This window comes from Chiloscyllium punctatum, chromosome 11 (assembly GCF_047496795.1).
Source record: "Chiloscyllium punctatum isolate Juve2018m chromosome 11, sChiPun1.3, whole genome shotgun sequence".
Lineage (NCBI taxonomy): Eukaryota > Metazoa > Chordata > Chondrichthyes > Orectolobiformes > Hemiscylliidae > Chiloscyllium > Chiloscyllium punctatum.
In genome coordinates, this window is record NC_092749.1 from 76,070,221 (window position 1) to 76,085,285 (window position 15,065).

The 15,065-nt window shown below is 40.1% G+C and overlaps 1 protein-coding gene across 7 annotated transcripts in view; it reads left to right on the forward strand.

Annotated features, from left to right (window-relative positions):
• The window catches only part of snx9b (sorting nexin 9b), a 149,022-nt gene that overhangs the window by 66,298 nt on the left and 67,659 nt on the right, over positions 1–15,065 (forward strand). For 5 of the 7 annotated variants that reach the window (XM_072581074.1, XM_072581077.1, XM_072581076.1 and 2 more), the window contains one exon: positions 7,176–7,380. In XM_072581074.1, the coding sequence (XP_072437175.1) occupies positions 7,176–7,380 (205 nt within the window). The remainder of the gene's footprint in view (positions 1–7,175; positions 7,381–15,065) is intronic. The other 2 variants (XM_072581075.1, XM_072581078.1) reach the window with 1 other exon arrangement.

A 15,065-nucleotide genomic window follows, 5' to 3' on the forward strand; every position in this document is an offset into this window, starting at 1 on the left:
CAGAGACTGAGAGATGAAACAATTCAATTGTGAATGAGCGATAATTTTCTTTGTGACTGTGGTGGTTCACAAAACTTGTAAATAGTGCATGGAGAATGCAATTGCACCTTCAGTTTACTGGCTGTCATGCTGTAGCCATGTGACCATTGCCATTGTAAATACCTCAACAGATTATCCGGCCATTATTACATAGCAGTCCGTGGGAGTTTTGAATCAAATATAACGCCACATTCCTTGTATTACAAAGTTGACTAGATTTCAGAAGTCCTTCAGTTGCTGTAAGATGCTTTGTAATATCTAATGATGGCAGAATAAATCCCAAGTCTATTTTATATTTCAAAGACAAGTGTCATGGTGCAATATACTTCTTTCTCAAATGGTGAGACATTTTGGGATTGAATTTCCTAATTTCCATAATACCTATTTTCTCAGTATGCCTCTTGTAAAGAATTTCTCCTCTTCTCTCTAGGATTTACATTTTACATTTTTGGCTTATTCATCTTCATTGCTTACTATTTCCCTCCTAGAGTTTGCATGAACATCAGAACTATCGTGCTCCATTTTAATTACATTCTTTTCTTTCCCAACCCCGCTAACTTCCTTCTGTTCCATTGGTTTTGCTTTCAATGTATTGGTTTCATTTTCAAGCCTATAATTTACACCTATATACATCTCTAGATCTCCCTTACCACAATGAGCACTTCCTTTGTCTTTTGTTCTCTGCATCTGCTCCTCCAACCACCATCACCAGCACCACCCTCCAGCACATTACTATATTAGCAGTGTAAAGAAAGGCATAATTTTCCAGCACACTTCCATTATGATCATCCAGTTGTTGTACTCCCGGTTAGTACCAGCAACATAAGGAGATGTAGTGCTGCAATCAGAATTTAGGAAATAATATAGAAAAGTAGAAAGCAGGACTTCAAAAGTAGTCATAGAACATAGAACATTACAGGGCAGTACAGGTCCTTCGGCCCTCAATGTTGCGTTGACATGTGAAACCAGTCTGAAACCCATCTATTCAGTGGGCGGCACAGTGGCAGAGTGGTTAGCACTGCTGCCTCACAGCGCCAGAGACCCGGCTTCATTTCCCGCCTCAGGCAACTAACTGTGTGGAGTTTGCACGTCCTCCCCGTGTCTGCGTGGGTTTCCTCCGGGTGCTCCGGTTTCCTCCCACAGTCCAAAGATGTGCAAGTTAGGTGAATTGGCCATGCTAAATTGCCTGTAGTGTTAGGTAAGGGGTAAATGTAGGGGTATGGGTGGGTTGCGCTTCGGCGGGGCGGTGTGGACTTGTTGGGCTGAAGGGCCTGTTTCCACACTAAGTATCTAATCTAATCTAATCTAATCTAATCTATTCTACACTATTCCATTTTCATCAATATATTTATCCAATGACCATTTTAAATGCCCTTAAAGTTGAAGAGTCTACGTCTGTGTGCAAAAGTGAGGACTGCAGATGCTGGAAATCAGAATCTAGATTAGAGTGGTGCTGGTAAAGCACAGCAGGTCAGGCAGACTCCGAGGAGCAGGAATATCGACGTTTGTGGCAAAAGCCCTGCCTGATGAAGGGCTGCCTGATCTGCTGTGCTTTTCCAGCACCACTCTAATCTACAGTCTACTACTGTTGCAGGCCGTGCATTTCATGCCGCTAATACTGAGTAAGGAAACTACCTCTGACATCCATCCTATATCTACCACCCCTCAGCTTAAAGCTATGTCCCCGCGTGCTAGCCATCACTATTCGAGGAAAAAGGCTCTCACTGTCCACCCTATCTAACCCTCGGCTTATCTTGTATGTCTCAATTAATTCACCCCTCAATCTTCTCTCTAGTGAAAACAGCCTCCAGTCCCTCAGCCTTTCCTTGTAAGACTTTTCTTCCACACCAGGCAACATCCTAGTGAATCTCCTCTGCATCCTTCCTATAATGTGGTGACCAGAACTATATGCAGTACTCCAAGTGTGGCCACACTAGAGTTTTGTACAGCTGCAGCATGACCTGATGGCTCTAAAACTCAATCTGTCTACCAATAAAAGCTAACACACCGGATGTCATCTTAACAAACCTATCAACCTGGGTGACAACTTTCAGGGATCTGTGTACGTGGACACAGATCTTTCTGATTATCTACAGTATCAAGAATCCTGTCATTAGCCCACAGTACTCTGCATTCCTGTTGCTCCTTCCAAAATGAATCACCTCACACTTTTCCGCATTAACCTCCATTTGCCACCTCTCAGCCCAGGTCTGCAGCTTATCTATAACCTGTCCTTCTGTAACCTGCAACATCCTTCAGCACTATCCTCAACTCTACCAACCCTACTGTCATCCACAAGTTTACTAATCCTTCCACGCCCTTGTCTAGGTCATTTATAAAAATGACAAACAGCAGTGGCCCCAAAACAGATCCTTGCAGTACACCACTAGTAACTGAACTCCAGGAAGAACATTTCTCATCAACTACCACCCTTTGTTGTATTTTCAGCTAGCCAACTTCTGATCCAAACTGCTAAATTACCCTCAGTCCCATGCCTCCGTATTTTGTGCAATAGCCTATTGTGGGGAGACTTTTGCACAAAATACGTTACTGAAATCCACATCCACCACGTTACCCGGATCCACCTGTTTGGTCATCCTCTCTCTCTCTCTCTCTCTCTCTCTCTCTCTCTCTCTCTCTCTCTCTCTCTCTCTCCCCTCCCTCCTTCCGTCCTTCACCTCCGACAATGCGTCCACCCAATCGACACGTACTCACAACCTATGTCATCAATACCTATGTAGACCACGACCAGGGGCTGATCCCCGCTCTGTTGATCCAAGAGATGACAGCAAAATCGGAGGTGTAATGGACAGTGAAGTGGGTTACCTCAGATTACAACAGGACCTTGACCAGATGGGCCAATGGACTGAGAAGTGGCAGATGGAGTTTAATTCAGATAAATGTGAAGTGCTGCATTTTGGGAAAGCAAATCTTAGCAGGACTTATACACTTAATGGTAAGGTCCCAGGGAGTGTTGCTGAACAAAGAGACCTTGGAGTGCAGGTTCATAGCTCCTTGAAAGTGGAGTTGCAGGTGGATTGGATAGTGAAGAAGGGATTTTGGTATGCTTTCCATTATTGATCAGAGTATTGAGTACAGGAGTTGGGAGGTCATGTTGCGACTGTATAGGATATTGGTTAGGCCACTGTTGGAATATTGCATGCAATTCTGGTCACCTTTCCAACAGAAAGATGTTGTGAAACTTGAAAGGGTTCAGAAAAGATTTACAAGGCTGTTGCCAAAGTTGGAGGATTTGAGCTATAGGGAGAGGCTGACCAGGCTGGGGCTGTTTTCCCTGGAGCGTTGGAAGCTGAGGAGTGACCTTTATAGAGGTCTACAAAATTATGAGGGGCATGGATAGGGTAAATAGGCAAAGTCTTTTCCCTGGGGTTGAGGAGTCCAGAACTCGAGGGCATAGGTTTAGGCTGAGAGGAGAAAGATATAAAAGAGACCTATGGGGCAACATTTTCACGCAGGGGGCAGTACGTGTATGGAATGAGTTGCCAGAGGATGTTGTGGAGGTCGGTATAATTGCAACATTTAAGAGGCATTTGGATGGGTATATGAATAGGAAGGGTTTGGAGGGATATGGGCTGGGTGCTAGCAGGTGGGACTAGATTAGGTTGGGATGTCTGGTCAGCTTGGACAGGTTGGACCGAAGGGTCTGTTTACATGCTGTACATCTCTACGACTAGCCCTTGTACCTGGGAGTCAACACACCAACTGTGAGTGTGTCTCGTTCAAAAGAACCTCCTATATGAGCCCTGAACTGGGGGGTTCCCCAATGATTAATGCTCTGCTCCTCTTCCCCCTCTTCCCTTCTGAGCAACAGGGACAGACTTTGTACCAGAGACCTGTACCCCATGGCTTGCCCCTAGTAAGACCTTATTCCCCTCCCACCACCCCCTCCAACAACAGTATCCAAAATAGTATAACACTTACTGCGTGAAACAGCCACAGGGGTTCCCTGCACTGCCTGCTGGTTCCTATCTCATCCGCTGTCTGTAACCCATCTGCCTTTTTCTTGCACTGAGGTGTGACTACCTCAATAACTCCCTCTGCCTCCCAAATGATCCAAAGTTCATCAGCTCCAGCTCCAGTTCCCTAACATAGTTTTCAAGGAGCTGGAACTGGAGCTGATGTGCACTTCCCGCAGAGGAAGTCAGCAGGGACAGTAATGATGACATTTACCTCCCACATTCTGCAGGAGGAACATTTAACTGCCCTAACCTCCACTCCCACTATTCTAAATTCTCAGAGATTGTAGAAAAATAAAAAGTAAAAATAAAACTACATACTTTATCAATCTGGTCCACCGGACCTTTTTGTTTTGGTTAGAGGAGAAGGTTGGGCCTGAGATATGACCTAAGTAGTGTTTTGGGTAACGCAACTGCCCAAGTATATTACTTCACTCTGCAGTTGTGTGTCTGCTCCTGCTCAGCGTGTGCTCTGCTTATTCACAAGATAAGTTTTTAAATTAGTGATTCACCTTCCTGTCAGCCAGCTGGTTGACGCTCCCACTCTTTCTGCTGCTGAAACAAAAATTACTGGATTACTGCCAGTGCTACACTGGAGTACAGGTGTAAAAGAATAAGACCGAGGCATTTGATAAGTCCCATATAAGAAATGACAGTTAACTAAGGTAGAAGTTCATGAAATTGAAAACAAATTAATGATACGGCTGGCCAGTTGGTTGCATGGTTGGGGACAGAAAATAGGGATTATGGTTTGGTACTCAAATTGGTAGATGTAACAAAAGGCCCACCAGGATCTGTATTTGGGCCTCAATTATTCACATTATTTATTAATGGCATAGAAAGTCATATATCCAACTTTGTCTACAACGCCTCTTAATTTTGCAAGATGAGCAATGTAGATGTTAGCCTATCAATATCACTTAGTAATTTTGTACTAGGTGAATTGGCAATACTGTGACAATGGAGTTCCACACAAACTGGTGAGACTATCCATTTTGGATTGAAAAAGGATAGATCAAGGACCAAAATCAATTCAGCTACAGTTAAGGAACAAAAAAGATGTAGCAACATTTCTGTGCCATTTATAAGCTACCAATGGCTGGAAGAATGTAGAGGATCAAATCTGCAAGGGAACTAGGGGTGCAAATATTACAATAATTATAATGGGGAATTTAAATTAGCCAAATGTAGACCAGAATAATGATAGAAGGACAGATAGCAGGAAATGTTCCCAAATTGTTTTTTTTTTAGGAGAACCTTGTATAGCAACATGTGTCCAGTCCAATGAGAAGGAGTCTATGCTCGACCTGGTTTTTGAGGATGAGATGGGCTAAATGTCAGTTTGGGATGATGCTGGTAGAGAATAACAAACAATCTAGAGTAAGAATAACCAACTGCAGAAGAGTCAACTTTGGGGCTAGAGTAGAACCAGGCTGGTTAGACTGGAGCCAAATGTTACAGGAAAATTATACAGCTGGCCAATGGGTTACCTTCAAAGAAGAGATGGTTCAGGCATAGTCCAAAGTGGAAGAGAAAGGAGATAGAAATTAAGGTTATGAAGAAGAGGTGTGCTTATGACGTATGTTGAGTTAAAAAAATGCAGTTGAGTCAGATTGAGTATGGATAGGTCAGAAAGGAAGTGAGAAAGCAAATAAGAAAAGCAATACTGGATTGTGAAAAGGGACTGGCAGCAGGTAATTTGTCTTTTCTAAGCATTCAAATCGTACACTGATGATTAAAGGAGGAGTAGAGCCAATTGATTTCTCTGAAAGTCATCAATGATTTCATGGTTGTCATTAGACATTTTAATTCCAGATTTTATTGAATTCAGATTCCACCAACTGCATATTGTGATTCCAAACTGGGTCCCCAGAATGTTACCTGAGATCTCTGGATCATTACCATTAACCTAGTGACATTACGACCAGGCAATTGCCTCACCATTCAATTTCAAAGTTTAGTGATAATACAAAACTTGGAAGTATTGTAAACTGCAATGGGTTCAGTGTAGAACTTCAAAAAGCGATTGACAAATTGGTGGAATGGGTGGACAAGTAGCAGATGAATTCAATGCAGAAAATTGAGAGATGGTGTACTTTGGTATAAAGAACATGGGAAGACTTTTTAAAAATTGGGTATTATTCTAAATGTTGTGCAGGAGCAAGAGAGACCTGGATCTGTACACCCAAGTCTTTAAAGGTGGCAGTACCAGTAGACAACTGTTAAAATGCATTCATTATCCTAGGCTTCATTAATAAAGGAATCTATTCAAGAGCAAGGAAATTATACTCCATTTATATCAGATGCTACTTAATCCTATACTGAAGAATTATGTAGAAATGTGAATGCTGCACTTCAGAAAGATGTGAATGCATTGGAGAGTGTAGAAGAGGTTTACAAGAATGATTGGAGATGAATCACTTCATTTCTGAGGGTAGGTTGAAGAAGTTAGGATTGTTTCATTTGAGGGGAGGAGACTAAGAGACAATCTGAAAAAAGTTTTCAAAATGTTGAAGGACCTGGAAAGCGTGGACAGAGAGAAACTGTTACCGCTCCTAAAATGATTAGAATGAGAGGGCACAGATTTGAACAAGCTCTGCAAAAGAGGCAAATGCAAATGAGTGTAAGCCTTTTTAGCCATGAATGTTTAAGGTCTAGAGTGCACTTCCTGCTGCTGCTTGAACTTTTGGTGATACCGGTATTTATTTATTTAAAAAATACCATTTTACCACATGCTGTAGCTGGCTATTTGATCTATCCATGGCAATTCTGTTCTCCCTCTTGTTTACACAAGTGCATTGCTCCAAGTGGTGCTGATTGGTCTGTTTGGGGAAGAAAGAGCAGTTTAGAAACATGAAGGGTAATTGTAGTATCTTGTTTATAATTATTGTTATAATTTAACTTAGTGAAGCTTGGGATTTGAGTTCAAGTTTTTTTCTGTTGGTAATTCAGTATTGTACCATAGTGTGTTTTCCCAGTGACTCATTTTGGAATTTTTACTAAGTATTAATGATCTTTAGACTTGCTATGAGCAGAGCAACTCTGTCCTGTTTTTCCTTGAGTTTGAGAGATACTTACCACAGTTATTTTATTACTGTGAAATTTAGCCCAGTAATTATATTCAGTTGCAATAATTTGTGCTCTTTATTAATTTCATAGGCAAACAATGCAGATGATCCCTGGTTGAATTGGAATACTACTTCAGCTGGGACCTGGAGCACTAATAATGCAGGTAACAGTGGAAATCCCTGGAGTACGGTAAACTGGCCAACAAACACAGACAGTTCAAATGCACAGAAAAATAATACTGCAGACAATTGGGACATGACTGGCTATGGTCATCCACAGGCCTACCAGGGCCCAGGTCAGTGGCAGTAAACTTACAGTACAGTTCTCTAATGTTCAGACATGCATCTGTTTTTCAGTGATATTTTTGAGGACTCTGCTGCTTGTTCTGTGTGTCTGTTTGTTATTATTTTACATTTGTGCTTAAGACTACTGATAACTTCAACAGAGTGAATGCGTATGAGCATTGCCCGTATATAACAACCTGCAAAATTATTGGATGGAAGTAGTGGAAAATGAATGAAGGTTGTGTATATTGCCTTTTTCATATTTCTATCATAACATTTCCATCAACAGTGAAGCACATTTGCAAGAATAAAACTCGGCTTTTTGAAAACTTATGAATTACTTGCATAATGAGAATGGAGATAGCTGTTTAATAATAATTAGAGCTTTAAACAAAAGTACTGAATTGGTAACGTCTAGACATGTTTGATTGTTGTATCATATTAAAAACAAGTAGACAAGTACTCACTGTGTTGCATTTTATTCACCGCATGAGAGGCCAGTAGAATGTTAACCAGCTTTACTGACATCTAACTTGCATTTGTTTGAACATGTTTTAATTCAGCACATTTGCATGTACTTTAGAAAATTTCTCTGAAAAATAGAGAATTGAACTGTTGTAAAAAATAACTTTCCTGTGAATTGATGCACCTTTGTGCATTGTCTGGTGTTATAATCAAATCAGTACACACTTGTTTCTGTCTGTTTGCTTTCTTTACAGGACTAAGACCATTTTTTTGTTTTTCTATGTCTCTTGATTAGTTCTGAGTATTGAATAATAGTAGATTCACAACTATTTTTCAAGCTGAGGATATAAAAAATATTTGATTTTTAATATTTTAAACTGTGAATGTCTTTTCACAAATAGTCTTGGGAAATTATGAACTTGTGACCTCAATGTGTGGTCGTTGGAATATGTAGTAGCTAAATATTAAAGATATTATTCCACTTGGGCATTTCAGTTAAACATACAAAATCCTGAAGGGGCTTAACGGGGTAAACACTGAGTGGGTTGACCCTGGATGGAAAATGATTTGAGTGTAAAGGCACAGTCTCAAGCTAAAGGGTTGATGGTTTAGGACTATGGTTTGGAGTTTCTTTTATGTGAAGAGTTGAGAACTTTTGGAATTCTCTCCTGGAGGGTTATGGATACTCTAATGTCAAATATATATTCAGAACTGAAGTTGGCAATTTTGTTGATTTCTCACGGAATCAAGGCATATGGAGGTTGAGCAGGCAAGTAGAATTCGGACAAAGGTCACCTGGGATCGTAATGAATGAAGGGGTGTAGTATGTTCCTGCTCTTATTTCTTATGATCTTAGTTTTTTGGAAGGGAGTGTTAAAAATGAGCAATTAAGTAACCCGGCTTTGAATGCATATTTTGAGTGCTGATGAAATGTGCTTTGGGGATGAGGGAGTAGCTTGTAGCACCCATTTCTTGGCATTTGTGGCACGCATGCACAGTTGTACAAGGCGGTATCTTAATGGTTTTCACAGGTGTCTAATATCTATCAGCAACATGTTAAGTAGGCAATTTTTACTATTGATCAAAGTACAGCACTAATTTAACACCAATGGTGCCATTTTGGAGCTCCACTCTCTAGCCTATCATTCTACTTAACCTGGCACAGCTGAATGCAACATTAAATGGATTAATGAATGCTGTCCAAGGGGGCTTTTCTGGTGTAATGGTAGTGTGATAACTCTGAACCAAGATTCACTTACTCCAGAGGTGAATTGTAATATCTCTAAGCACGTTGATTTAGAAAATATAATTAAAAGGAAGTCTACCAACCCTATTTGAAAGGGTCTTGAACTAGCTGCAGGCTACTTTTTCTGACTGTTACTTTAATTCCATGCATTTTGAATGGTTTCCATCATTGCTTAAAGCTTCACCAGGTGACAGGAAGTTGTGGGACAACTGCTGAATTACTCTGTGGCTGATTTAAAAACTTCTGCACAGAGAAGTTGCTCCCAGGCATTGGTTGATTTATTGACCTTTCTCCTAGCATTAAGCATGACTAGGGAATTAACAGAGGACATGCAATGCAGGACAAACTCCTGTGAGAGGTAAATATGAAAAATGCCCTTGGCAGAAGGTTGTATCAGCACTGGCCATTTCAGGAACAAATCTTCTGCCTGTGCTTCAATGATCACAAATGATTGAGACGATCTTGCTTCACTAGACTGTTCATCATTAAAATTTGCTGCCTGGAATAGTTGCCACCCCAGTCTCCGAGCAAAACAGCAAATGATGCAGATCAGTACCTGGCATCCTGGCAACAGTTGGAAGTAGCCACTCTGTAGCAATCTTCTGTCACCTGCATTTCAACAATGACAGAAAACTAAAGAGTGGCTACTGGACAATTGGAGACTCTCAATGACTGTATTGCTCATGGTTTCACACACCCACATGCATGACAGACATGTTAAGAGAAGTTCTGGTACTGTAAGAAATCTCTTGGAACAGAATGTGAAATGTGCAAAAAAAAAATTCTTGGCAAAGCCAAATTCCAATGAGGAAAGGTATCAACCATCACTGGGTAACCTAAAGAAGTTAAGGATGGCATCAGACTGGGGGGAGAAAACAGTATGGCAAAGATTAATGGTAAGCAAAGGATTGGGAAGACTAATTTAAACCAACAAAAGGTGACCAGAAAAAGTAATGGAGGGAGAAAATAAATTTAGAGGATAAACTTGCAAGTAATATCAAGCTGGGCAGCAATTACTGGTTTAAATATAAAAAATGAGAGAAAAGCCCCTTCTCTCCTAAGAGACCCAAAGGCCCCTTGGAGAATGAGGCTAGGGAAATAAAGATGGGCACTAGGATATGGCAGAGGAGTTGAATAAATACTTTGCATCAGTCTTTATAGTATAAAACACCAGTAACATTCCAAAATTATTAAATATTCAAGGGGCAACTGTGAGGAGAGGAAATACATGCCATTAAATACAAATAAATACCCTAGCGATAAAGTGCTAGGGAAACTAATGAAGCTAAAGGCTGCTAAGTACACTAGACTTGATGGACACGTCCTAGGATATTAAAGAAAAATATTACAGAGATGGATGATTATTACCAGTTCATCCTCTAAAAATCCTTGGATTCTGGAAAAATTCCAGGAGATTGGAAGGAGTCAAAAAAACAGTTAACAATAGGTCAGTTAGTTTAATGTGTTATTGGGAAAATGTTAGTCTATATGAAAGAATGCAGTAGCAGAACATTTCAAAATGCATAATGTGATCAAGCAGAGGCAATGTAACTTTGTGAAGGGGAAATCATGTCTGACAAGATTACTAGAATTCTTTGAGGAGGTAATAGGCAGAATAGAGATAAAGGGAAAGCATTAGATGTAGTATATTTGGAATTTCAGAAGGCATTTGATGTACCATGCAGAAGGCTACTTAATAAAGCAAGTGTAGGAGGTAGTATATTAACACAGAGAATCGGCCAACTAATAGAAGAAAGAGAATTGGGGAATAAGAGTGTATTTTCAGGATGAACATCTTTAACTAATAGTGTGCCACAGTGATTAGTGGCCACAATTATTTACAATAGATATTAATGACTTGGATGAGGAAAGTGAATGTACTATAGCCAAGTTTGTTGATGACACAAGTAGGTGGGAAGGCAAATGAGGAGGATGATAGAGTTTGCAGAGATATATAGACAGGTTATTTGTATGCACTAAAACTTGATAGTTGGAATATAGTGTGAGGTCGTGCATGTTGGCACTGAAGCTGAATATTATTTAAATGGAGAAAGACTGCAGAAAGCTACAGAACTGAGGGATTTGGGAATCCTCATCCATTGATCACAAAAAGCTGGCATTCAAGTTCATCAGGTAATAGGGAGGACAATAGAATGTTGCACTTTATTTCAAAGGGAACGGTGTAAAGAATTTAGGACGTTTTGCTAAAATTTTACAAGGCACTAATCAGACCACAACTGAAATACTGTAAACAGTTATGGGGTCCCTTATCTAAGGGAACATATACTGGCATTAGAGGGAGTCCAGAGAAGATTCATTAGGCTGATACCAGGTATAGAGGAGAAGTTGAGTAGATTAGGCCTGTACTTGTTGGAATATACAAAAATCAGATTTGACCTTACTGAAACATTAGATTTTTAGAGGACTTGTTAGGGTAGATGTGAAAAGGTTGCTTCACTTTGTGTGCTACCTTGTTCCTTTTGTCCTGGCTGCAGCATTCATATGCCAGTTGTTTTACCTTCATGCTATCCTCCAAACCATGCGTTGTTGCTGTGACTGTGATTGAGTGACTTATTCATAGGCTATCAGCTATAGCATTATAGTCCAACACAATCTGCAGCTTTATTACCTGGCGTATCTGCCATTGTACCACTATTCCCAATGACCTTACTATCTCTAGGACCAAAAGGCATAATTTCAGAATTGAGGTTGCACATTTCAGAGCATGAATTTGTGAAATTCCTTACTGTACAGAGCTGTATAAGCTTGTCTTTTTGAAGCTTGTCATATTGAAGGCTGAGATTGAACGATTTTTGACCAGGAAGGGAATCAAGACTTACAGAAAACAGGGAGGAACATGGAGTTGAGGATTATTAGATTAGCTAAGATCTTGCTGAATGGCAGAGCAGACTCAATGGACTGAATGGTCTACCTCTGTTCTTGCATATTATGGTCTTATGAAGCAGCAATGTCTAGATTACGCTAGAGGAAGCCTTCAGTACTCTGCTGAATTGGTCTGAAGTTTTGTCATGTCTTGCTGCTTGCTGCACAACCTTGCTATCAGGAGGGAAGAACCTTCGCACAAGCTACATTGGAGAAGCTAAGGAAGTGGTGCTGGAAGAAGAGGATAAGGAAGCAGTTGCAACCTTTACAACTCCTTTCTGTCCAGAATCTGCATGAACAAACAATAAATAATGTCAGGTAACCTTGAATGCTATTCTGCACTCAACAGTAGTCCATGCTTCTTTCTTTTCCCCTATTACTGGCCATCCCATCATTTTATTATTCGTAATGCAAAAATGTTAGTGCAAAATGCACATTACAATCCAAATTTTAATAAATCATGCCATAATGAATATAGAAGTAAGTTGATCACCTTGGTACATTCTCTTAGTACCTGTGCCTGTTCTATTGGTCCTACAAGATTCTTTCCTAGTAGTTAATTCATATCGAGTGGAAGGTTGCTGAGGAAATTGAAAACTTTGAGCATTTTAGTGTCTGGAAGGCCTGGTTTCAGATTGCACTTTCTGAGCGTATTCATTTGGGATTAGCAGGCTGACAGCAAATGGCAAGGGCAGTGGCAAGATTGAGATAATAAATATCTTTGAGAGAGAATAGCAAGTTCATATGCCATGGACCTATTCTTGGGGTGATGTGTCAAACATCCTCTTGTTCTGTGCCAAAATAAATAAGTACAGAACTGTAATGCCTTGGATATACCTTCCAGTGGTTTCCAGAACGATAATGGCACTAAAACCTTAGGTGGAAGCTTCCTATGCTAAGACATTGCCCATCTTCACTGATTTCCATGTGTGTGCTACTGGCAGTAGCTGCTCCTTTTGATAATGTAAAGGATAGACTCCAAACTTCGTGGAAAAAACCTTGAATGAAGTTAGTGTTAGATTCTTTCATGCTCTTTGATGCCAAATAGAGGATTTCTAGTAGACTAAGTGCAAACTGGTCCATAAAAGTTGGCATGTGTAACCTCTGCAACTGAGAGCACCACAGGATAAGGTCCAACCAGTCCATGCTGAACATAATCCCAAATTAAACTAGTCCCACCTGCCTGCTACTGGCTTGTATCCTTCCAAACCTCTCCTATTCACATACTTATCCAAATGTCTTTCAAACGTTGTAATTGTGTCCACATCCACCTCAGGAAGTTCATTCCACACGTGGAACCCCTCTCTGTAAAAATAAAAATTAGCCCCTCACATCTTTGTTTAAACCTCTCTCCTCTCCTTAAAAATGTGGCCCCTAGTCTTGATATCCCCCATCCGAGGGAAAAGACAACTGCCATTAATCCAATGTTTTTACCCATCAAAACATTGCGTAAAGTCACCTCTCAACCTCTTAGGCTGGGACCTTTTCCACTGCAGCATTTCTTTATAACTCCATACTAACCTGGTAAATCTCTTCTGAACCCTGTCCGGCTTAATAACATCTTTCCTATAATCAGAACTAGACAGTTTTCCAAAAGAGACCTCACCAATATCCTGTATAACCTCAACTCTTCTACTCAAAGGACTGAGCAATGAAAGCAAGCATGGTAAACATCTTTTTAATCATCCCGTCTTTATCTGATACAAATGTCAAAGAATTATGTACCTGAATCCCTAAGTCCCTCTACTGTACAGCACTACACAAGACCCTACCCTTCATTGTATAAGTCCTATCTGTGTTTGATGTACCAATATGTAATACCTCGCATTTACTAAGATTGAGCTCCATCTGTTATTCCTTTTGCTTTGCTCTCGCTCCAGCATGCACGTGAGAGATGTTTCTGCTGCATACTATTCTCTGATCCATGTACTTACACTGTGACTGTGTAATTGAGTGCCTGCACTCATGGGCCATCAGCAGCCGCAGAATTGTACTCCAATATAATCTGTAGCCTTGTGGCCTGGCATAAGCCCCATTCTTACCACTATTTCCAATTATCTTGGTATCTCTATCATTTTATTCTCTTGAAGGGGAGATGCAAGCAAATTTTCATACTGCTAGGTTTTTGCAATATTGGAACCCCTACTGTTACATGCAGCCAGTGAATAGTACAGTTGAGTGCTGGCTGCAAGCTAAAATTGTGGTAGTGTTCAGACAGCACAAAATTGGTGCTTTTCTATACTTCATGGAAATGGAAATTAATGGATAGGTTGGACTGAAGGGCTGTTTTTGTGCTGTGCGTCTGTGACTCTATGACTCTAATCAAGTTTTATGTTCCCAATGCCCCTTTTTGCAATTCTCGAATTGAATTCCAGAGACTACTTTAAGAGGGGGGAAAAAAAACTGGAAAATTGCAATAGGTTTGACAGTCTCTATGGAGAGACACAAACTTAATATTCTAGATTGATGACCATTCTTTAGCACTCCTAGTCATTCCACCTCTCAGTAGAATAATCCAATCCTTTCCCTGATCTACCTCTATAGTACTGCACATTTGTGTTCAAACATGATTCTCTTTGATGTCATTCACCATATTTGTTACACTGTCCTCATAGCGTGTTCTCTGTACTTGTATGAAATTCCTCTGCTACAGTTGAAACCATTGAAGATTTTTTGCTCTTTCTACTTTCTTAAATTTTGAAAAGAACTCTGATTTAATTGATATTCAGAAATCTGTAAGAGATTTCTATATTTTGGCAGTTTTTACAGATTTTGATCCAGTCCTAAGTTACTCAAACTTTTGAAAATTAAAGTATCAATTTCTATTTTATGCTTCTCTTTGATTTATATATAATTTTTTTGAATTCCAATTTGCTTCCAATTTTCGTCATTTATTGGTCCTTGAGCAACGGCCCAAGACCTACCCTAGAAAATCCTAATCACTGTCTGCCCGCACTTATGAACCTCCTCAACATCCTAAGTAGGATTATGCACGATTACCATTTTTAAAAATAAAATTTGGTGTTTGTACAAAATTGCACTTGTAGGGAACCAACAGGTATAGCTTCTGTTTCTTCGCATTTATGTTAGATTTACTTTTCT